Source organism: Lucilia sericata, unplaced genomic scaffold, assembly GCF_015586225.1.
Source record: "Lucilia sericata isolate MDLA Ls3-8-SP2 unplaced genomic scaffold, ASM1558622v1 Contig000466F_arrow, whole genome shotgun sequence".
Lineage (NCBI taxonomy): Eukaryota > Metazoa > Arthropoda > Insecta > Diptera > Calliphoridae > Lucilia > Lucilia sericata.
The window spans coordinates 230532-254341 of NW_023994481.1; the positions used below are offsets into that span (position 1 = coordinate 230532).

At 35.8% G+C, this 23810-nt stretch overlaps 5 protein-coding genes across 6 annotated transcripts in view; 3 read left to right on the top strand and 2 right to left on the bottom strand.

Moving 5' to 3' along the window:
• The window catches only part of LOC119605228 (sodium-dependent nutrient amino acid transporter 1), an 80069-nt gene extending 59063 nt beyond the window's left edge, over positions 1 to 21006 (bottom strand). The window contains exon 1 of the mRNA XM_037958197.1: positions 20832 to 21006. The gene's annotated coding sequence lies outside the window, so the exon portion shown is untranslated. The remainder of the gene's footprint in view (positions 1 to 20831) is intronic.
• On the top strand, positions 6 to 5572 carry LOC119605222 (spondin-1). Its single transcript, XM_037958192.1, has 7 exons — positions 6 to 380; positions 2411 to 2583; positions 2644 to 3230; positions 3286 to 3540; positions 3706 to 3877; positions 3936 to 4303; positions 4369 to 5572. Exons 2-7 carry the CDS (start codon positions 2415 to 2417, stop codon positions 5461 to 5463), a joined length of 2646 nt encoding a protein of 881 aa, XP_037814120.1. The 5' UTR covers positions 6 to 380; positions 2411 to 2414; the 3' UTR covers positions 5464 to 5572.
• Positions 7442 to 11592, top strand: LOC119605223 (spondin-1). 2 transcript variants are annotated; one of them, XM_037958193.1, is made up of 7 exons: positions 7442 to 7663; positions 7722 to 8125; positions 8184 to 8396; positions 8448 to 8705; positions 8760 to 8925; positions 8978 to 9300; positions 10493 to 11592. In XM_037958193.1, exons 1-7 carry the CDS (start codon positions 7483 to 7485, stop codon positions 11486 to 11488), a joined length of 2541 nt encoding a protein of 846 aa, XP_037814121.1. In that variant the 5' UTR covers positions 7442 to 7482; the 3' UTR covers positions 11489 to 11592. The 2 variants fall into 2 exon arrangements, with proteins under 2 accessions (XP_037814121.1, XP_037814122.1); XM_037958194.1 differs by having other exon boundaries at positions 7559 to 7663; positions 7735 to 8125.
• On the top strand, positions 11968 to 18852 carry LOC119605227 (spondin-1). Its single transcript, XM_037958196.1, is given in 7 exon segments — positions 11968 to 12195; positions 14251 to 14583; positions 14586 to 14641; positions 14706 to 14918; positions 14984 to 15238; positions 17250 to 17421; positions 17485 to 18852. Coding segments are annotated over 7 exon segments (2424 nt in total). The 5' UTR covers positions 11968 to 12017; the 3' UTR covers positions 18702 to 18852.
• On the bottom strand, positions 20983 to 22400 carry LOC119605229. The gene is made up of 2 exons (XM_037958200.1): positions 21917 to 22400; positions 20983 to 21848 (listed from the first exon to the last, which is right to left on the bottom strand). The coding sequence occupies exons 1-2, from the start codon at positions 22249 to 22251 to the stop codon at positions 21470 to 21472; spliced, it is 714 nt and encodes a 237-aa protein (XP_037814128.1). The 5' UTR covers positions 22252 to 22400; the 3' UTR covers positions 20983 to 21469.
• Between the last annotated feature and the right edge of the window lie 1410 nt (positions 22401 to 23810).

Here is a 23810-nt window from a genome sequence, read left to right on the forward strand (position 1 = left end):
AATTTTCTCAACCCCTTCTATATTCCGTTCATAGACGATTCAAATGCATCGCACTTGTATTCATTCATTCAGTTGACCATTAAACGTTGAGCATTCGAGTCTAATCATCGGGAACATTAGCAGCAGCTGCAGTACCAGTATAAACAGGAACATTTTGATTAAAGTAAAAGTGATTAAATAAAAAAAATTTGAATAAATAGTACGGGAAGAATTGTGTGTTGTATTTTTATTTCAATTAATTGATTCAATTGAAACGAATTTAATGCAAATTATTTGAAAAACAAAAATTGTTTACACAATTTTTTTTCCCATTTAAATTATAATCTTCAACGATTTTTATACTAGAGTAAAAGATTTTTTATTAACGAGAAACCTTACAAGTGAGTATTTTATTGCATTTAGTGTTAAAAGTAAAATTTTGGAAAATTAGGGATCAATTTAGTTAAAGGGTAGTTGAGATTTGTTAGATGATAAGTGGGTAAAGAAAGGAGTACTTAAATGAGATAATTTCAAACTAATTTTAAAATCTCTTAATCTATTGAAAATGTTCATGCTCGTAATATAGAGAATACAGTTCGTATACATATGCTGAAGAAAAAGACTCTAAAGTGATGCCAATTATTTAGAAAAATAAACGCGAAAAACGTTTAGCATTTTCTAGAATATAATCCAGACTATATACTAGACTATAGTTCAGAATACAGTCTAGATTATAGTTAAGACTAGATACAATAATATATTACAGACAATAGAATAGAATATAGTTCAGACTATAGATTAGACTATAGACAATACTATAGATTATACTATAGACTAGACTTGACTAAAGTCCAGATTATAGACCAGACAATATATTAGACTAAAGTCAAGACCATAGACCAGACCATATGCTAGACTAAAGTCAAGACTAAACACTAGGCCATAGGCCAGACTATAGATTGGACTATTGTATATACTATAGACTACACATTAGTATAATCTATAGTCTGGCTTTTAGTCTAGTGTATAGTCCAGACTATAGACTAGAATACAATCCAGACTATAGACTAGACTATAATCCAGACTATAGACTAAGCTATAATAAGCTATAATACTATAGACTAGACTATAGTTCAGACTATAGACTAGACTATAGTCCAGATTATAGACTACACTATAGTCCAGACTATGGACTTGATTATAGTCCAAACTATAAACTAGACTATACTCCAGACTAAAGACTGGACTATAGTCCAGACTATAGACTAGAATATAGTCCTGACTATAGACTAGACTATAGTCCAGATTATAGACTAGACTACAGTTCAGATTATAGTCCAGAATATAGACTAGACTATAGTCCAGACTATAGTCCATAATATGGACTAGACTATAATCCAGTCTATAGTCTGGACTATAGTCTAGTCCAGACTATAGACTAGACTATAGTCCAAGCTATATACTAGAATATAGTTCAGACTAGAGTCCAGGCTATAGACTAGACTATAGTCCACAATATGGACTAGACTATAATCCAGTCTATAATCTGGACTATAGTCTAGTCCAAACTATAGACTAGGCTATAGTCCAAGCTATATACTAGATTATAGTTCAGACTATAGTCCAGACTATAGACTAGACTATAGTCCATAATATGGACTAGACTACAATCTAGTCTATAGTCTGGACTATAGTCTAGTCCAGACTATAGACTAGAATATAGTCAAAACTATAGTCAAAACTATAGTCCAAACTATAGTCCAAACTATAGTCCAAACTATAGACTAGACTTTAGTCCAGAGTATAGGCTAGACTATAGTCCAGAGTATAGACTAGATTATAGTCCAGACTATAGACTAGGCTATAGTCCAGACTATAGACCATAGTTCAGACTATAGACCATAGTTCAGACTATAGACTGGACTATAGTCCAGATTATTGACTAGACTGTAGTCGAGACTATATACTAGACTATAGTCCAAACTATAGACTAGACTATAGTCCAGACTATTGACTAGACTATAGTTCAGACTATAGACTAGACTACAGTCCAGACTAAAGTTCATACTATAGACTAGACTATAGTCTAGACTAGACTATAGATTAGACTAAAGTCCAGACTATAGACTAGACTAGAGACTAGACTAGAGATTAAGCCATATTCTGACTAGTCTATAGTCCGGCCTATACATATACTCCCCTTATTTCGCTATAGTTTATTAATATAAAAATATAACTTTTGTTTAACTGCGCCATACTATTTGCTAGTATATTCTATACTATATAGTTTATTATGAAATTGATAAGTGTTTGTTTTTATTCTAGATTAGCGGGCTTTTTAGTCAAGATCAAAATAGTATATTAATTAATATCAATTACAACAAAAATCTCCTATTACTCACAAGCACATGTTTTATTTATATTTTACCAGCAAAATGAATTGGTTGTCATTAGCCATTTCCATATCGGCTACTCTAAATATAGCGTTAGCTTGTAGTCGCGTGCCAACAGGTACCACGGCTGCCAAATCACCGGCCGATGAAAGTTATGTGGTCTCAGTGGCCGGAAATCCACAAACTTATATACCGGGTCAGAAATATAATGGTAAGTTAAGAAATTGATCTTTAAAGTTTCCATCATTTTTAAAAGTTTTTTGATTTGCAGTATCCATTATAGCCTACAATGATCAAACTTTTATTAGTTTCATGCTGGGTTTGGAATCTGAGTCGGGAGGAGGTTTTGAAGCGGTGGGCTCATTTGAAATAGTAGATTTAGCCGAAACACGCTATAGTCCCCGTTGTGCCAATTTAGTGGAAAATACTAATACCAATATTAAGTCTCGCATAGATGTGGTTTGGGTGGCTCCCGCCAGTTCTAACATGGGTTGTGTACTCTTGAGAGCTACCATAGTGCAGCATCGTGATGTTTGGTTTATGGATGATGGTTTCTTAACCAAGAGAATGTGCGAGGAGGAAGTAGATGATATTGATACTCAGCCCAGTATTACGGAACCTTGTTGTGCCTGTTATGAGGCTAAATATGAATTAACCTTTGAGGGCAAATGGTCTAGACATACCCACCCCAAAGATTTTCCCGCCAATAGTTGGCAGACACGTTTTAGCGACATTATAGGAGCATCACACACCGTTGATTATCGTTTTTGGGAATATGGTAAAAACGCGAGTGAAGGTTTAAGGGAAGTGGCGGAACATGGTTCTACCAGGACTTTGGAAAGTGAACTTAAAGAAAAGGTTTGTTCTTTCGTTAATACTTAAGATTAATGTCTTAATAGAGTCTTCGTTTTAGAGTGATCAAATACGCACTATTATCAAGGCTAGAGGTATTACTTATCCTAATATAACGGGCAAGACCTTCGCCGTTTTTCGTGTCGATTCGAAACATCATTTGATATCTTTAGTGTCAATGATTGATCCCTCACCCGATTGGATTGTGGGTGTTTCCGGTTTGGAATTATGTTTGCCAAATTGCACTTGGGTAGAGAAAAAGGTTCATAATCTCTATCCCTGGGACGCGGGAACAGATAGTGGACCATCATATACGGTAGGTATTAAAAACAATACATTTCATCAAAAACTGAAACTCAAGAGAAAGGTACTAGAGAAAGATCTAACGCTAGCTCAGGATTTTCTCTATACTAAAGAAAGATCTATAGCTCATGCGAAAGATTTTCGCTTTAGAACATAATAAATTTGAAATTCCTTTTAGTCTGCAGATCAACCCCAATTGCCCCCGGATGTAATAAGACGTATCAAACCCAATTTCCCAAATGATCCGCGATCACCATTTTATGATCCCTCTGGGGCACCCATGAAGCCTTTGGCCACATTGTATATAAATCGACGACGTTTATATGAAAAGACCTGTGATAAGTCCGATGGTGAGTAGCATAAACTAAAAGGAAAGGACTCTTAACGGATTTTTACCTCTTTTTACAGATGAAGACGAACCACCACAATGCGACACCACCGCTTGGTCCCGCTGGGATGAGTGTAGCGCTGAATGTGGTCCGGGCAAACAATATCGTACTAGAGAATTTAAAAATGCCGCCTTAGCTTGGCGTTTCAAATGTCGTACTAGTCTAAGGGAGGAACAGGACTGTACAGGCAGTAAATGTAACTCATTTGATGAGGAGGTAGCCGCAGCCATAGAAACGGAAAATCTGCAAGTGGGTCATACACCTGAAACGCCAGAATGTGCCATTTCGGATTGGGGGGAATGGTCTTCATGTTCGGTGTCCTGTGGCATAGGAACTGAGAGGCGTACGAGACATTATTTAAATCCTCGAGCTAAGAAAAAGTGTCAGGTAGGTTAGGAACTAATTTAAAGGTTCAAAAATCATGTAAAGTTTTTTATTCCCCTTTCTTACAGCAAGTCAGCCGTGTTAGACTGCAGGAGCAACGCAATTGCAAGGGAGTGGACTGTGGTGGCGATATTAATGGCAATGGCAACAAAAACAACGAGGAGCATGAGGCCCAGGTGGATGGCACCCGATCTCTGTTTGGCAATATAGACAATGAAATACGTTATCGCGACTTGGAGAGTTTAAGTCAAAAACTCGATGATTATATACCACCCGAATGTGGTGTTTCCCACTGGTCTGATTTCTCACCCTGTTTGGGTCCCTGCGGTGGCATTGGCACTAGTGAACGTCTACGTGTTGTGTGGAATAATGATGAAGTTTATGGGGTACGTAAACCCGATCATGATGACAATTTAGATCCTTGTCGCCATATTAAACGTAGAGAAGTTGTTAATTGCACTATACCCAGTTGTGATGCCATAGTTCCCACCCTCTGCTATGAAGATCTCAAGGTTAGTTCGTGTCGTGATAGTGATGTAACCAATTATTGGTTCTATGATCATATGAGTGATCAATGTGCCATTTTCTGGGCCGATAAATGTGACAAAAATCGCAATAAATTTCCCTCCAAAGAGGCGTGTGAGGAAACCTGTCGTCAGCCGAGACAAAAAATGGAATTACAAAGTGAAAGCTTGCAAGTGGCACCCATCGATTGTCTGGTCTCCGATTGGGTAAGTCATGCCTGTAATGCCACCTGCGGCGATGGTGTTCAAATCAAAACCCGCAAAGTTTTAAGATCACCCAAATATGGTGGTAAACCTTGTCCCAAACATTTGGTGCGTTTGGAAAAATGCTATCAACGTTGTGAAGATATCTATTCGGTGGATGGTTATAGTTCCGCCACTTATACTGGTGAACGTCGACGTAACACCGCCAAACATCATTTTAGGGCACAGGAGAAGGAAAAGAGTGAGTGCCGCTACTCTGAGTGGTCGGTCTGGACTCCTTGCACTGTGAGTTGTGGCAATAATTCGTATCGTCAAAAGACTCGCACTCTACTCAACACCGATTTGAGTTATAAGTGCAAGGATCGTGTTAGAATTGAAAAATGCTCAATGTTACCATGTCTTTTGAATAGTAATGATGACACTGACAAGTGGTAAAGTTGTAATATGGAGATTACATAGTAATTTAGTATTTAGAAAAACATTAACAATAAAATGTGTGTCTGTATTAATGTAATCGTTTAATTAATAAAGAATAATTCACAAACCTACAGAAACTTTCATTAAGATTCTTCCTAGGGATCTATCACTCAAGAACTAGAACTGAACTAGAACTGAACTAGAACTGAACTAGAACTAGAACTAGAACTAGAACTAGAACTGAACTAGAACTGAACTAGAACTGAACTAGAACTGAACTAGAACTGAACTAGAACTGAACTAGAACTGAACTAGAACTGAACTAGAACTGAACTAGAACTGAACTAGAACTGAACTAGAACTGAACTAGAACTGAACTAGAACTGAACTAGAACTGAACTAGAACTGAACTAGAACTGAACTAGAACTGAACTAGAACTGAACTAGAACTGAACTAGAACTGAACTAGAACTGAACTAGAACTGAACTAGAACTGAACTAGAACTGAACTAGAACTGAACTAGAACTGAACTAGAACTGAACTAGAACTGAACTAGAACTGAACTAGAACTGAACTAGAACTGAACTAGAACTGAACTAGAACTGAACTAGAACTGAACTAGAACTGAACTAGAACTGAACTAGAACTGAACTAGAACTGAACTAGAACTGAACTAGAAAAATGAACTAGAACTGAACTAGAACTGAACTAGAACTGAACTAGAACTGAACTAGAACTGAACTAGAACTGAACTAGAACTGAACTAGAACTGAACTAGAACTGAACTAGAACGGAACTAGAACTGAACTAGAACTGAACTAGAACTGAACTAGAACTGAACTAGAACTGAACTAGAACTGAACTAGAACTGAACTAGAACTGAACTAGAACTGAACTAGAACTGAACTAGAACTGAACTAGAACTGAACTAGAACTGAACTAGAACTGAACTAGAACTGAACTAGAACTGAACTAGAACTGAACCTAGAAATGAACTAGAACTGAACTAGAACTGAACTAGAACTGAACTAGAACTGAACTAGAACTGAACTAGAACTGAACTAGAACTAGAACTGAACTATAACTGAACTAGAACTAGAACTGAACTAAAAACTGATCTAGAACTAGAACTGAACTAGAACTGAACTAGAACTGAACTAGAACTGAACTAGAACTGAACTGAAACTAGAACTGAACTAGAACTAAACTAGAACCGTTTTAAAACTTCTCAAATACTAATAAAAATTTTAAAGATTCGATTTGAGGTCATTGAACGCTACTTTGACTAAAATGAGAGATACAATATGTTTATAAGTTAATTATTTGACACTCTGTCTCTGTCCTCTCTCAGTAACAAATTTAGAGCAATAAACTTTTTTCATGACACAGCATTAATTGAAGCGCGTGGCAACTTTTCACTAGATCAATGAATGAATAAGTGGATGAATGAATGAATTGAATTTGAACTATTTAATGATTGTGTACAGCAACAACAATACTATGACGGCGACAAGACAAGATTATATGCAGTAAAAGATGCCGATTGACACAGTGAAACACACCCCATTTCCACACATAAAAGTATTTTTTAGAAAAACTATGTTTTTCTGATTGTTTCAAAACAGTGATCGGCATTCAAAGCTAGCAGAGAATAAGAGTCATTAGTTCACATGAAAGCTAATGTGATGTTGACTTTTAATAAAGCTTTTCAGCTTTTAATCAACGCATGTTGATTCTGTTTCTCTTATTGATCATGAGCTCTTTGTGTGTTTCACTGATTTTTATAGTAAATATACTACACACTCAATTAATTGATACGAGTGGAAGCAATTGTCAAAACAACTTAATTAGGGGGTAAAAATTCAAACAAATTAATGGGTTAAATGGCCGCTGAGCTAGACATGGAAGAAAATTTAAAAGAAAGACAAAAACTATGTCACAGTTTTCGCTTTCAAATCAATGATCAATATTGTCGATCAGTCTTTCTTTAAACGAGTAACGTTTAAGATCGTGAAGCAAAACACTTCCGTGAAATAATGTTCGAAAGAATAGTAGTGTTTTTATGCGTTTTAATTTTATCAGAAATAAATTTAACTACTGCGGCCTGTTATCGTAAACCTCAAGGAGCTACGGGAGATCGTTCGCCCGTGGATGAAAACTATCAAATACTAATAGATGGCAATCCTGCAACCTATATACCGGGTCAACAATATAATCGTAAAATCCAGATTTTCTTTAAAATGTGAATGCGTTATTTTAAATCCCTCCTCATTAGTTTCTCTTTCCAGTACGAATGGTTTAAAGTTTATAAGTTTTACTTTATTGGTGGAGGCGGAAACTCCGTCGCTCTTAGCCACCTCTCCTAATGCAGCAGATAATGTTCTGGGCCGCTTTGAGATAATAGATAATGCCGAGACGCGTTTCAGCACTTTGTGTGAGAATATGATAGAGAGCAGTAATACTAATACCAAAAATCGTATCGATGTTGCTTGGATGGCTCCCTCTGATGCCCAAGGTGGCTGTGTTTTATTTAAGGCGGCCATTTTACAACATCGCAATGTTTGGTTTGTAGACGATGGTTTTCTAACCAAACGTTTGTGTCCCGAGGAAATTGATGAAATCAATAGTCAAACGCCTCCAGTTAATCCCTGCTGTGCCTGTGATGAGGCCAAATATGAGGTATATTGTAAAAGGAAAAGAAGATTTTTTGTTTACCTTCCCTTTCTTATCAATTCAGATTACTCTGGAGCGTAAATGGATGCGCAATACCCATGCCAAGGACTTTCCTTCGGAGGCCTGGCGCACTCGTTTGGGCGAGGTTATAGGCGCCTCGCATAGTTTGGATTTTCGTTTTTGGGAATATGGTGGTCGTGCCAGTCAGGGTTTGCAGGAATTGGGAGAACATGGTGCCACCAAAACTTTAGAGAATGAAATCAAGCAACATACCTCGGTAAGTGGAAGTATAAGGAAAAACTAACTTGTAAAAAATTTCTTCTTTTAGACCGGCTATATACGCACCATAATCAAGGCCCCTGGTATCGCCTATCGGCCCAATGTTATTGGCAAAACTTTAGCCACTGTAAGAGTAGGACCAAATCATCATGTTATCTCTTTAGTATCGAAAATAGATCCCTCCCCCGATTGGATTTTAGGAGTGTCAGGCTTAGAGCTATGTTTAGCCAATTGTACCTGGATAGAGCAAAAAGTATTAAATCTCTATCCCTGGGATATAGGCACCGATGCCGGACCCTCCTATATGGTAAATACAAGTTCCATAACAAAATACAAAAACCTTTAAATCTTTCTTTCAAAGTCCCCCGATCAGTCACAACATCCTCCTGATGTTATAAGACGCATAACATCTACCTTTCCCAGTGATTATCGTTCACCATTTTTTGATGAAACTGGAGCCCCTATGAAACCTTTGGCCACTCTCACCGTAAAACGCAAACGGACCTATGAAAGAGAATGTGATTTTGGTGGGTAAACTAGAAGCTAAAGATATATCATATAAACATTTCTGTTTCTTAGAGCAAACTGGACCCTTGGAATGTTCCACCCACCCCTGGTCTAGCTGGACTGAGTGTAGTGCTAAGTGTGGTGCTGGCACCCAATATCGTACACGAGCCTATAAGGACCCCAGGGTAGCGGAGAGTTTTAACTGTAAAGTGGTTTTAAGGCAAAATCAAAATTGTGTGGGGACTCAGTGTGGAATACAACAACCCGATTTGCCGGGAGCAGAATGTGAACTCACAAATTGGTCTCAATGGTCGGAATGTTCGAAAAAGTGTGGCAAAGGATTTCAGACTCGTACCAGAGATTATAGTAATCCTTATGCTAAAGAGAAATGTCAGGTAAAGAGCATTTTTTTGAAAGACAAGACTATAGACTAGACTATAGACTAGACTATAGACTAGACTAGACTATAGACTAGACTATAGACTAGACTATAGACTAGACTATAGACTAGACTATAGACTAGACTATAGACTAGACTATAGACTAGACTATAGACTAGGCTATAGACTACACTATAGACTAGACTATAGACTAGACTATAGACTAGACTATAGACTAGACTATAGACTAGACTATAGACTAGACTATAGACTAGACGATAGACTAGACTATAGACTAGACTATAGACTAAACTATAGACTACACTATAGACTAAACTATAGACTACACTATAGACTAAACTATAGACTACACTATAGACTAGACTATAGACTAGACTATAGACTAGACTATAGACTAGACTATAGACTAGACTATAGACTAGACTATAGACTAGACTATAGACTAGACTATAGACTAGACTATAGACTAGACTATAGACTAGACTATAGACTAGACTATAGACTAGACTATAGACTAGACTATAGACTAGACTATAGACTAGACTATAGACTAGACTATAGACTAGACTATAGACTAGACTATAGACTAGACTATAGACTAGACTATAGACTAGACTATAGACTAGACTATAGACTAGACTATAGACTAGACTATAGACTAGACTATAGACTAGACTATAGACTAGACTATAGACTAGACTATAGACTAGACTATAGACTAGACTATAGACTAGACTATAGACTAGACTATAGACTAGACTATAGACTAGACTATAGACTAGACTATAGACTAGACTATAGACTAGACTATAGACTAGACTATAGACTAGACTATAGACTAGACTATAGACTAGACTATAGACTAGACTATAGACTAGACTATAGACTAGACTATAGACTAGACTATAGACTAGACTATAGACTAGACTATAGACTATAGACTAGACTATAGACTAGACTATAGACTAGACTATAGACTAGACTATAGACTAGACTATAGACTAGACTATAGACTAGACTATAGACTAGCCACTAGGCTAGACTATAGACTAGACTAGACTAGACTATAGACTAGCCACTAGGCTAGACTATATACTAGACACTAGGCTAGACTATAGACTAGACACTAGGCTAGACTGTAGACTGAACTATGGAGCAATATTTATAAAATTAGTTTTATTTTTAGGCTGGTGTTCCAGTGGACCTGCAGCAAACACGCTCCTGCAATGGCGAAAATTGTGGAGGCAGTATTTATAGCTCCGCTTACGATAGCATTAACAGCGATATGTTTAACCAAAATTTCGAGGAACCAGAACAAGAGCAAAGTCCCTATCAACCCACAAAATTTGAAAGAAAACCTTTTAACAAACCTCAACAACAGCGACCCAAATGGAAAGCCCCGGAAGTTGAGGAAGATCTAGAAACAAGTTATGGAGCTCCCTCTTATAATCCCATGAATTTTGATAATGATAATAGCAATTTCAGAAATCAAGTCTCAAGACCCATTATACCTAACGAAAACGAACAAGAAGAGTTTGTTGATGTCAACAATATTTATGGCAATGAAAAATTGATAGGCGCTAAAGGTCGTCGTCCTTATGAGGAAGAACAAATAGAAAATACCAATATATTTGGGGAGTTAGAAGGCTCATTTGGGGGTGGTAACAAACGTTTGACAAATACCAGGAAATCTAACTTAAAGCCCAACAAACAATATGGCTTAGAAACTAATAGACCCAATCCTAGGGAAGAGGATAGTTTCAGTAATCGTGCTGGTTTTGGCAATACTGGTAATACTTTCACTAAGTTACGGGATCCTTATGGTTTCAAGACGATTGAGGGCCAGGGACAGGAAGAAGTTGAACAAGCGGATAGTTATTGTTTATATAAACCGGTGGGCAATCCGGATCCCTGCAACAAGAAACGTTTAATAGTGAAAAACTATTGGTTTTATGATGCTGAAGATGGAGACTGTAAACTATTTACCGCCGATAATTGTGATGAGAATAAAAATAAATTTTGGAGTATGGAAAGGTGTTTAGAGGCTTGCTCCCAGGTGGGCATTAAGAGGACTCAAGTAGAGGAAGTGGATGTGTACAATAATAGAGGAGGCTACATCAATAGGGGTTTCGAAACCGGACAGCAGCCACCCTATAGGCCAAGATGGAATTATAGGAAATAAACATACTTTAAATATTGCTAAAGTCGAAAGATTTTTTAAGAAAATTATTAAAAATTCAACTAATTAAGAACTTTTCTCGAATAAAAACAATTTTTTTCAATTAAAAATTATAAAATTTATTTCAAATTTCCGACATTAATATATAAAATTAGTTCGACAGTCGAAAAAACTCTTTGTAGAACTCTCTTTAGGAATTATTTCCCAATATTACCAACTATAGCGCTTCGCTTTACAAACAATCTTTTCAAAAATACTTTCTTCCCTCAGCTAACCTTGAAATCGTCAGACCGCGGATTGAGTAAGAGTCAGCAAAAGCGATAAGAAATTATTCAATATATTTGCAAATTCTCTTTAAACATTTCATCATAAACAAAAAAAAAAAAAAAAACAAGATTACACACAAATAGCGAGGAGAGAGAGTCCAAACAATGTGACTTTTTTTTATAAAATTTTAATCTTGACTTAAATTTTTTAATGGAAATTTCAAATTAGTTTTAAATAAACAACTCAATCATAAAGATCTGCGAAAATGAAGTGGTCGGAAATTTTATTTATTTTATTATTGACAATACCGGAAAATATATTTGCACGTCGCTGCAGTCGCTATCCTTCGAATACTTTTACGCCTAAATCACCAGTTGATGAAAATTTTGTTATATCTATAACGGGTAATGCTCAGACGTATATATTGGGTCAGAGTTATAATGGTAAGTGTGTTGAGTTTGTTGTTTTTCTTTTATAGAAGGGACGAAGAGTTAATATATTCAGCATTTAAGCTAGACGCCTCGATGTCTGGTTGTCGCGTCATAATATTAAATGTGTTTTGATTTTTTAATGGTGGCATTGAACTTAAACTTGGATTTAGAGGAATGTTTCGTTCGTTCACAGCTAACTCTTACATACAACACCATTTCCTGAGAGAACTCTATTGCAGTTCTAATTCAGTTCTAGTTCAGTTCTAGTTCAGTTCTAGTTCAGTTCTAGTTCAGTTCTAGTTCAGTTCTAGTTCAGTTCTAGTTCAGTTCTAGTTCAGTTCTAGTTCAGTTCTAGTTCAGTTCTAGTTCAGTTCTAGTTCAGTTCTAGTTCAGTTCTAGTTCAGTTCTAGTTCAGTTCTAGTTCAGTTCTAGTTCAGTTCTAGTTCAGTTCTAGTTCAGTTCTAGTTCAGTTCTAGTTCAGTTCTAGTTCAGTTCTAGTTCAGTTCTAGCTCAGTTCTAGTTTAGTTCTAGTTCAGTTCTAGTTAAGTTCTAGTTCAGTTCTAGTTCAGTTCTAGTTCAGTTCTAGTTCAGTTCTAGTTCAGTTCTAGTTCAGTTCTAGTTCAGTTCTAGTTCAGTTCTAGGTCAGTTCTAGTTCAGTTCTAGTTCAGTTCTAGTTCAGTTCTAGTTCAGTTCTAGTTCAGTTCTAGTTCAGTTCTAGTTCAGTTCTAGTTCAGTTCTAGTTCAGTTCTAGTTCATTTCTAGTTCAGTTCTAGTTCAGTTCTAGTTCAGTTCTAGTTCAGTTCTAGTTCAGTTCTAGTTCAGTTCTAGTTCAGTTCTAGTTCATTCTAATTCAGTTCTAGTTCAGTTCTAGTTCAGTTCTAGTTCAGTTCTAGTTCAGTTCTAGTTCATTTCTAGTTCATTTCTAGTTCAGTTCTAGTTCAGTTCTAGTTCAGTTCTAGTTCAGTTCTAGTTCAGTTCTAGTTCTAGTTCTAGTTCAGTTCTAGTTCAGTTCTAGTTCAGTTCTAGTTCAGTTCTAGTTCAGTTCTAGTTCAGTTCTAGTTCAGTCTAGTTGAGTTCTAGTTCAGTTCTAGTTCAGTTCTAGTTCAGTTCTAGTTCAGTTCTAGTTAGTTCTAGTTCAGTTCTAGTTCAGTTCTAGTTCAGTTCTAGTTCAGTTCTAGTTCAGTTCTAGTTCAGTTCTAGTTCAGTTCTAGTTCAGTTCTAGTTCAGTTCTAGTTCAGTTCTAGTTCAGTTCTAGTTCAGTTCTAGTTCAGTTCTAGTTCAGTTCTAGTTCAGTTCTAGTTCAGTTCTAGTTCAGTTCTAGTTCAGTTCTAGTTCAGTTCTAGTTCAGTTCTAGTTCAGTTCTAGTTCAGTTCTAGTTCAGTTCTAGTTCAGTTCTAGTTCAGTTCTAGTTCAGTTCTAGTTCAGTTCTAGTTCAGTTCTAGTTCAGTTCTAGTTCAGTTCTAGTTCAGTTCTAGTTCAGTTCTAGTTCAGTTTCTAGTTCAGTTCTAGTTCAGTTCTAGTTCAGTTCTAGTTCAGTTCTAGTTCTAGTTCAGTTCTAGTTCAGTTCTAGTTCAGTTCTAGTTCAGTTCTAGTTCAGTTCTAGTTCAGTTCTAGTTCAGTTCTAGTTCAGTTCTAGTTCAGTTCTAGTTCAGTTCTAGTTCAGTTCTAGTTCAGTTCTAGTTCAGTTCTAGTTCAGTTCTAGTTCAGTTCTAGTTCAGTTCTAGTTGAGTTCTAGTTTAGTTCTGGTTCAGATCTAGTTCAGTTCTAGTTCCGTTCTAATTCAATTTTAGTTCTCTTTTGGAAATGGTGTACTATATACTATAATCCCACGCTAGTTTGTATTGGCAACAATCTGAAATACTTTTTATTGTTTTACTAATTTGGTCGTTTGGCTGATAAAAGATTCGAAATCTTTCTTTAAGGTTAATTATGGCGTTTAAGTGATAACAACGATTTTTTTTATTTCTTAAATGTAAACAACTTGGAAACTTAAATATTTTCTGTTTTCCGTAAAGTGATTCATGTGTTTTTTATTTACTTCCCTAACGAATTGGAAATTTCTATTAGTTTCTTTAAATGCTTACAACGGTCGTCGTTTTATAAGCGCTAAGCTGGTGTTGGAAAATGAAAATGGTGAAAAACCCATAAATGGAGATTTGGGTCATTTAGAAGTGGTGGATCCGGTGGAGACGCGTTATAGTCAACAGTGTATTAATATGGTGGAGAGTACTAACACCAATCCCAAAACTAGAATGGATTTTGTTTGGACAGCTCCAGTGGATGCGGGAAATGGTTGTGTTCTGATACGAGCCACTGTATTGCAACATCGGGATGTTTGGTTTATGGATGATGGTGGTTTAACAAAACGTATATGCGAGGAGGTAGTCGATGATATGGAGAGTCAGAGAAAGATTTAGACGAGAGACTCTGTTGTGCCTGTGATGAGGCACGTTATGAGGTATGTTCATTACTTAAACGTTTTCTCAAGTAATAAAATCTTTTATAAATGTTTCGTTTTGTAGATCACCTTTGAAGGCCTTTGGTCGCGCAATCTTCATCCCAAAGATTACCCAGCTCGCGGCTGGCTAACCCGCTTTAGTGATATTTTGGGTGCTGCTCATACTTCTGATTATCGTTTTTGGGATAAAGGCAGTTTGGCCTCGCCAGAAATGCAAGAATTTGCCGAACATGGCTCTTCCCAGGGTTTGGAGAGAGAATTTAATAGACATTTTAAGGTAAGTTAAAGTTTATGAAAAATTTTATGAACAAATCTTAAAAGTTTTCTATTTAATTTAAAAAGGATGGTAAAATCCGGACTATTATTAAGTCAAGAGGTCCTGCCTTTCCCTATATAAATAGTCCTTCGGTAGCATCGGTACGTGTCGATCCTTTACATCATCAAATTTCAATTGCTTCGAAAATTATGCCCTCACCCGATTGGATTGTAGGAGTACCAGGTTTGGAGTTATGTGCCAGCAACTGTACATGGTTGGAGGAGAAGGTGATAAATTTGTATCCTTGGGATATTGGCACCGATGCCGGTCCAACGTATACCGTAAGTTACAGTTATTTTATGTAAATTCAAAGGCTAGTTAATAGACAGTTCCAGCAATTCAGTCCAGTATATATCTAATTAAGTTCCAGTTCATATATAGTTCAGTCTAATTCAGTTCTAGTTCAGTTGTAGTTCAGTTCTAGTTCAGTTCTAGTTCAGTTCTAGTTCAGTTCTAGTTCAGTTCTAGTTCAGTTCTAGTTCAGTTCTAGTTCAGTTTTAGTTCAGTTCTAGTTCAGTTCTAGTTCAGTTCTAGTTCAGTTCTAGTTCAGTTCTAGTTCAGTTCTAGTTCAGTTCTAGTTCAGTTCTAGTTCAGTTCTAGTTCAGTTCTAGTTCAGTTCTAGTTCAGTTCTAGTTCAGTTCTAGTTCAGTTCTAGTTCAGTTCTAGTTCAGTTCTAGTTCAGTTCTAGTTCAGTTCTGATTCAGTTCTAGTTCAGTTCTAGTTCAGTTCTAGTTCAGTTCTGATTCAGTTCTAGATCAGTTCTAGTTCAGTTCTAGTTCAGTTCCAGTTAAGTTCTAGTTAAGTTCTAGTTCAGTTCTAGTTCAGTTCTAGTTCAGTTCTAGTTCAGTTCTAGTTCAGTTCTAGTTCAGTTCTAGCTCAGTTCTAGTTCAGTTCTAGTTCAGTTCTAGTTCAGTTCTAGTTCAGTTCTAGTTCAGTTCTAGTTCTAGTTCAGTTCTAGTTCAGTTCTAGTTCAGTTCTAGTTCAGTTCTAGTTCAGTTCTAGTTCAGTTCTAGTTCAGTTCTAGTTCAGTTCTAGTTCAGTTCTAGTTCAGTTCTAGTTCAGTTCTAGTTCAGTTCTAGTTCAGTTCTAGTTCAGTTTAGTTCAGTTCTAGTTCAGTTCTAGTTCAGTTCTAGTTCAGTTCTAGTTCAGTTCTAGTTCAGTTCTAGTTCAGTTCTTTCAAGTTCTGTTCAAGTTCAGTTCAAGTTCAGTTCTAGTTCTTTCTAGTTCAGTTCTAGTTCAGTTCTAGTTCAGTTCTAGTTCAGTTCTAGTTCAGTTCTAGTTCAGTTCTAGTTCAGTTCTAGTTCAGTTCTAGTTCAGTTCTAGTTCAGTTCTAGTTCAGTTCTAGTTCAGTTCTAGTTCTAGTTCTAATTCTAGTTCAGTTCTAGTTCAGTTCTAGTTCAGTTCTAGTTCAGTTCTAGTTCAGTTCTAGTTCAGTTCTAGTTCAGTTCTAGTTCAGTTTTAGTTCAGTTCTAGTTCAGTTCTAGTTCAGTTCTAGTTCAGTTCTAGTTCAGTTCTAGTTCAGTTCTAGTTCAGTTCTAGTTCAGTTCTAGTTCAGTTCTAGTTCAGTTCTAGTTCAGTTCTAGTTCAGTTCTAGTTCAGTTTCTAGTTCAGTTCTAGTTCAGTTCTAGTTCAGTTCTAGTTCTAGCTGAGTTCTGGTTCAGTTCTAGCTGAGTTCTAGTTCAGTTCTAGTTCAGTTTCTAGTTCAGTTCTAGTTCAGTTCTAGTTCAGTTCTAGTTCAGTTTAGTTCAGTTCTAGTTCAGTTCTAGTTCAGTTCTAGTTCAGTTCTAGTTCAGTTCTAGTTCAGTTCTAGTTCAGTTCTAGTTCAGTTCTAGTTCAGTTCTAGTTCAGTTCTAGTTCAGTTCTAGTTCAGTTCTAGTTCAGTTCTAGTTCAGTTCTAGTTCAGTTCTAGTTCAGTTCTAGTTCAGTTCTAGTTCAGTTCTAGTTCAGTTCTAGTTCAGTTCTAGTTCAGTTCTAGTTCAGTTCTAGTTCAGTTCTAGTTCAGTTCTAGTTCAGTTCTAGTTCAGTATTCAGTTCTAGTTCAGTTCTAGTTCAGTTCTAGTCGTTGTTCTAGTTCAGTTTCTAGTTTCAGTTCAGTTCTAGTTCAGTTCTAGTTCTAGTTCAGTTCTAGTTTAGTTCTAGTTCAGTTCTAGTTCTAGTTCAGTTCTTGTTCAGTTCTTGTTCAGTTCTAGTTCAGTTCTAGATCAGTTCTAGTTCAGTTCTAGTTCAGTTCTAGTTCAGTTCTAGTTCAGTTCTAGTTCAAGTCTATATCTGTTCTAAATTTTTATTATTTAGTCTCCCGATCAGCCACAATATCCCGCCGATGTTATAAGACGTATGAGCTCTGAGTATCCGCCAGATCCACGTTCACCCTTTTTCGATGAAACTCATGCGCCTATGAAGCCCTTGGCCACCTTAACCATTAAAAGGCAACGTCTTTACGAAAGAAAATGTGAAGATGAAGATTGTAAGTAGAAAAATTCATCCTCAATTCAAACTTTATAACATTTTGCTAATCTTAAACCTGTAGCCAACAATCCCGAAGATAGACCTAGAGAATGTTACACTCATCCTTGGTCTGCTTGGAGTGAATGTACTGCGGAATGTGGAGAAGGTCATCAATATCGTACACGAGTCTATAAACAAGCCGATGTAGCTAAAATTTATAATTGTGATTCAATGGTGAGAAGGAGACAAGATAGGCCTTGTCAGGGTCAAAAATGTTCGGGTATGGAGGCTGCATTTGGTTATCCACCGTACGAAACGAATCAATGGTCGGATGTGGAAGAGCGGGAAGAAATATTTGACTCAGTTTTGCCACAAATGCCTGTTAAAGCGGCTAAATCAAAGGCTGAATGTATGCTGGGTAATTGGTCGCCATGGTCTGAGTGTAGTGTTTCCTGCGGTGAAGGTGTGAGAGAACGAACAAGGGAATATGTTAATCCCTATAATGAAAGGGAGTGTCAGGAAGTTTTCTTCTTTAAGTTAAAAGAATATAAAAAATGTCAAGGTCCAAGTTGTTTGGGTCCTCTCAATAATAATGAATATGATGAAGAAGAAAATTTAGATTTTGACACCAATTCCCAGCAATATAACAACGGATTTCGAATGGCACATAAACCGTATGAACCATTTGATACTAAACCAGAATTTACAGCACGAAGGGGTTTAAACAATCAGTTTAGACCTCAACAATATATGACACGTTCCCGGCAACCTATAGATCCTGAAGAAGAAGGTGAAGAAGAAGTTGAGGAAGAACAAGAACCGCAATATAATTTCCAAACGGAAGATTTAAAGCAGGAAACATTTGAAGAGACATATCCCAACAAACCTATGAGAAACTATGCAAATTCCAGACTAAGGGATTCAAACAATTTACGTCCCACCTATCAGAAAATAAGTCAAATACAGCATAGCAATAACCCCTATGGCCAAACCCTCTTTAAACCACCACCCGAATATTGTTATCAACCTTTAAATATAATTCGCGGTTGTATAGATCAGCGTGTCGTTGGAAATTTCTGGTTCTACAATTACTGTACGGATGAGTGTATGCTTTTTGCCACCGATATTTGTGATAATAATCGCAATAAATTTCTCTCGCTGGAAAAGTGTGAAGAGCATTGTGCCGCTCCAATGAGAAGAGCAGAGAGATTTTTACGCTACAAACAAGCAGAAGGATGTAGTCGGGGAGTGCCACTACAAAATGTGCGCGATTTTAAAAAGAGAAGAGATTACGTTTAGTGTTGTTTTGGGCACTTTATCAGTTTTAGTTTAAGTTCTACTAGAATTATATGTATGTATATGTATGAATGCTCTTTAGTAACGAGGGTAGTTTTGTAATTAAGTTAAAATGTAAATTATTGAAAATTTAAATATATTTCTTATTGGCATTTTTTGTTGAATTTATAATTAAATTTGAGTTTAGTTTAGTTTTAATTCTAGTTTAGTTCTAGTTCAGTTCTAGCTCAGTTCTAGTTCAGTTCTAGTTCAGTTCTAGTTCAGTTCTAGTTCAGTTCTAGTTCAGTTCTAGTTCAGTTCTAGTTCAGTTCTAGTTCAGTTCTAGTTCAGTTCTAGTTCAGTTCTAGTTCAGTTCTAGTTCTAGTTCAGTTCTAGTTCAGTTCTAGTTCAGTTCTAGTTCAGTTCTAGTTCAGTTCTAGTTCAGTTCTAGTTCAGTTCTAGTTCAGTTCTAGTTCAGTTCTAGTTCAGTTCTAGTTCAGTTCTAGTTCAGTTCTAGTTCAGTTCTAGTTCAGTTGTAGTTCAGTTCAAGTTCTAGTTCAGTTCTAGTTCAGTTCAGTTCAGTTCTAATTCAGTTCTAGTTCAGTTCTAGTTCAGTTCTAGTTCAGTTCTAGTTCAGTTCTAGTTCAGTTCTAGTTCAGTTCTAGTAGAGTTCTAGTTCAGTTCTAGTTCAGTTCTAGTTCAGTTCTAATTCAGTTCTAGTTCAGTTCTAGTTCAGTTCTAGTTCAGTTCTAGTTCAGTTCTAGTTTAGTTCTAGTTCAGTTCTAGTTCAGTTCTAGTTCAGTTCTAGTTCAGTTCTAGTTCAGTTCTAGTTCAGTTCTAGTTCAGTTCTAGTTCAGTTCTAGTTCAGTTCTAATTCAGTTCTATTTCAGTTCTAGTTCAGTTCTATTTCAGTTCTAGTTCTAGTTCACTTCTAGTTCTAGTTCAGTTCTAGTTTAGTTCTAGTTCAGTTCTAGTTCAGTTCTAGTTCAGTTCTTGTTCAGTTCTAGTTCAGTTCTAGTTCAGTTCTAGTTCAGTTCTAGTTCAGTTCTAGTTCAGTTCTAGTTCAGTTCTAGTTCAGTTCTAGTTCAGTTCTAGATCAGTTCTAGTTCAGTTCTAGTTGAGTTCTAGTTGAGTTCTAGTTGAGTTCTAGTTGAGTTCTAGTTCATTTCTAGTTCAGTTCTAGTTCAGTTCTAGTTCAGTTCTAATTCAGTTCTAGTTCAGTTCTAGTTCAGTTCTAGTTCAGTTCTAGTTCAGTTCTAGTTCAGTTCTAGTTCAGTTCTAGTTCAGTTCTAGTTCAGTTCTAGTTCAGTTCTAGTTCAGTTCTAGTTCAGTTCTAGTTCAGTTCTAGTTCAGTTCTAGTTCAGTTCTAGTTCAGTTCTAGTTCAGTTCTAGTTCAGTTCTAGTTCAGTTCTAGTTCAGTTCTAGTTCAGTTCTAGTTTAGTTCTAGTTCAGTTCTAGTTCAGTTCTAGTTCAGTTCTAGTTCAGTTCTAGTTCAGTTCTATTTCAGTTCTAGTTCGGTTCTAGCTCAATTATAGTTCAGTTTTAGTTCAGTTCTAGTTCAGTTCTAGTTCAGTTCTAGTTCAGTTCTAGTTCAGTTCTAGTTCAGTTCTAGTTCAGTTCTAGTTCAGTTCTAGTTCAGTTCTAGTTCAGTTCTAGTTCTAGTTCACTTCTAGTTCTAGTTCAGTTCTAGTTCAGTTCTAGTTCAGTTCTAGTTCAGTTCTAGTTCAGTTCTAGTTTAGTTCTAGTTCAGTTCTAGTTCAGTACTAGTTCAGTTCTAGTTCAGTTCTAGTTCAGTTCTAGTTCAGTTCTAGTTCAGTTCTAGTTCTGTTCTAGTTCTAGTTCTAGTTCAGTTATAGTTCAGTTCTAGTTCAGTTCTAGTTCAGTTCTAGTTCAGTTCTAGTTCAGTTCTAGATCAGTTCTAGTTCAGGTCTAGTTCAGGTCTAGATCAGTTCTAGTTCAGTTCTAGTTCAGTTCTAGTTAAGTTCCAATATTTTATAAAAAAAATCCTTCATATTGGGTAATAAAAGGGATTTCAAAAAGCAGATGATCCATAATATTGAAACATTTTCAAGGTCCTTAACGAATATTTATTAAATTTTAGTATACATTATCAAAAAAATACTAAACTTTCTACAAAAATAAAGTCTTTCTTACCTCCTTTCACACATGAAATTACTCCCAATACTACTAAGGTTTCTTGATTTTTTGCAACAGGACTGAAAAATATTTCTTGTTATTTGTATTTTGATTTTACAGCAATGGAATCTTGATTGAATTCTTGAGTTTATTTGAAACATTTGAAGAGACATCTGCAGTCATCATCATTTAACTATCAGTCGTTTAATATTTTATTTGAAAATAAGAAAAAAAGAAACTATAATCTTAAAATATTACAATAAAAAACAATAAATTAAAAAAAATAACGAAATGAAAAAGATCAAAAGAACTACTAACATTTTTTTAAATATAATTTAGAATAACAATTTTCGTGCAGTGTAGCAGAAATTTCAATTTAAGCCATTTTTATCGTTCACCATTTGCAATTCCTCCTGTCGTGCTTGTACAGTTTCTTTTTCAAGATAATTCCACCAAAAGATGTACTTCATGGTTATAAAACATATGCTAAGAAAAGTTAAAGCCAAAGGTCCTCTATAGGTGTTGGACATTGATGTGGTTGAGGAAGCCGATGAAGACAGAAGACGTTCATCATTGAGATTTTGTGTTGATAAGCGAGAATAGCAACGTATTGTGATGGTGGTGAGGGTGTTCGAAATAAAATGGTCTATTGCAAGTCATTGACTTTTAGCATCAGCTTTTACATTGGTATCGGGTGTTACGGGCAATATATTAAACTTGACTATATTGCCTTTAGTGCGTTTTTGCACTATTTTGCCGATAACTTGTGGGGTTTTTACGGATTCCTCTATGGTCTTAAAGATTTTCTCACAATTGGCCATATCTTGCTGGGAGTTACCTTGTATTAAAATACGTACTTCATGCTGTTTATTCAACCATTTAGAGATGTTTTTTAGACGTGAGGCTAAATCATGTTCTGCTATGCGCGAGCCTATATTTAAAGATTTTTCCGATTTCTTGCCCGCTGATTTATCGCCGGCAGATGAAGATTTATCGGACAATTCGGTTTGCAACATTTCGGCCGCGGTTAAGAGTCTGTAAAACAGAAAAATCTATTAAAACCAATCTGTCGGTAACAATTCTCCTACCTTCACCATACTCACTTATAAACCGGCCTTTGTGTTTTAGCATCCATATCCTGCACCTTTACCAAATGCATTGAACGTCGTTTAGCCAAACTTTGTGCCTCCTCCAAAGCAGTTACTGTCATATTTTGATTCTGCATTAATGTTATCTTTATGGATTCTTTGTGTTTCTTTTGCGCATTGGCTGTTGTATCATTTTGTTGTGTCGTATTTGGATTTTGCTTGTGAGGATTTAGTATAAAATTGGAGGTTTTAAATCCCTGTTGCTGCCACTGTTGGTTTTGTTGCCTGCATGCATTAAGGAACTGTTTTTGCAAGCTAAATTTTAAAGAATTTCGAAGCAAAAATGCCATTTTTAGGAATTTTTATTAAATTTATAAACAATTTCAACAATTTGTTTTGTAATTATTATGCGCGAATTTTCTCCGGCGTCCGCTAGTTTTTTCAATGAACCCTACAAGAACAGTGACAGTCATTTGACCGGTCATTTGACTGACACTACTGAAGGAAATATCGATCATTGCGTAGAACAAAGTTTCTATCAAGTTCTTAAGGGCAATATGAAAAACTTGATGGAAACTTTTGTGTACATGTGATCTTTCATCACACTCGCACTTATGAATTATATCGATTTTAACACATATATTTGAGCTGCTCACTCTTTTGATGATTAGTAATCAAGGATGATATAAATATTGGTCACGATTGACTGATCATGCTTGATGGATATATCCATCACAGTTAACAAATAAAAAATGATGTATTAATCGGTCATTGTTGACTAATCATACTTGATGAATATATCCGTCAAAACTGACGGCTATACCAATTTATAATAAAACACAATTTATTAATATTTTAAGATATCTATTTTTTTTTAATTTTATTAATATAGTAAGCATATACATAAATTAGCAATCATTTCACCATTTTACATACCTCGCAGAATCTTAAATTCTCTGATTCTCCTTTTAATTTGTGGAAATAAGTTGTCTGTAAAGAAATACATATAAATATCGAAATATAAAAATCAAAAGTAAGTATTCATGTTACCATAGATTGATTAAACTCCAAAGTGTTTATCTTCAGCTCCACTTCCTGCACTTTTTTTAAATTCAGTTTATAATAATTCTCTTTATTTTTAATAATTTATAGACTTTGTAAATTTTTTAATTTTTCGCTTCTTGAACTTTGGCTTTCGCAGAAATAATGAATTTATAACGACGAAAAATACAACTCTGAAACACAGTGACAGTCATTTGATCGGTCATTTGACTGTCATTGTTGATGGAAATATAAATTTTAATAAAATATTAATCAAAATATAGTTGTTTCACTCTTGCGTATGCAAATGCAACCTTATACCACACGTTTGGTACAGTGTCGGTCATTTTACCGGTCATTTGGCTGTCATTGTTGATGGAATTATACATTTTTTTTATAGAATTCTCTAAAAAAATCTACAAGTGTGTTAGTAAAATAATTTTGTATGTGTTAGTTTCGGTCATTCATTTCTTGTAGGGAACAGCCAGAGCCCTGCGCCGACAAATATTAACGGCGGCGGCTTAAAATCGACTTTAAGCCGGCTAAGTTTTCAACTACGTTTAGTTTTTAAATTTTCAACGATTTTAGATAAAAACGGAATCCGAGAGATCAGAAAGTAGGATTTTGGAAGCAAATATATTGTTTATAACAACAAAACAGAGCAAGCTCAAAAGTTGTGTGAGAAATTATGCAGGGATGAATAAAAAATTCTTAAAAATTAAAAACAAATCCTTTCTCCAAGTTTTACGAGGATCTGCCGATATTTAACCCTATCCTCCATATAAAACATCTTGCAGAAAATCAGTTCCAAGCCCCCCCCAGATGAAATTCCGCCCCTTTTTCTCCAAAATGTTCAGATGAATATTAA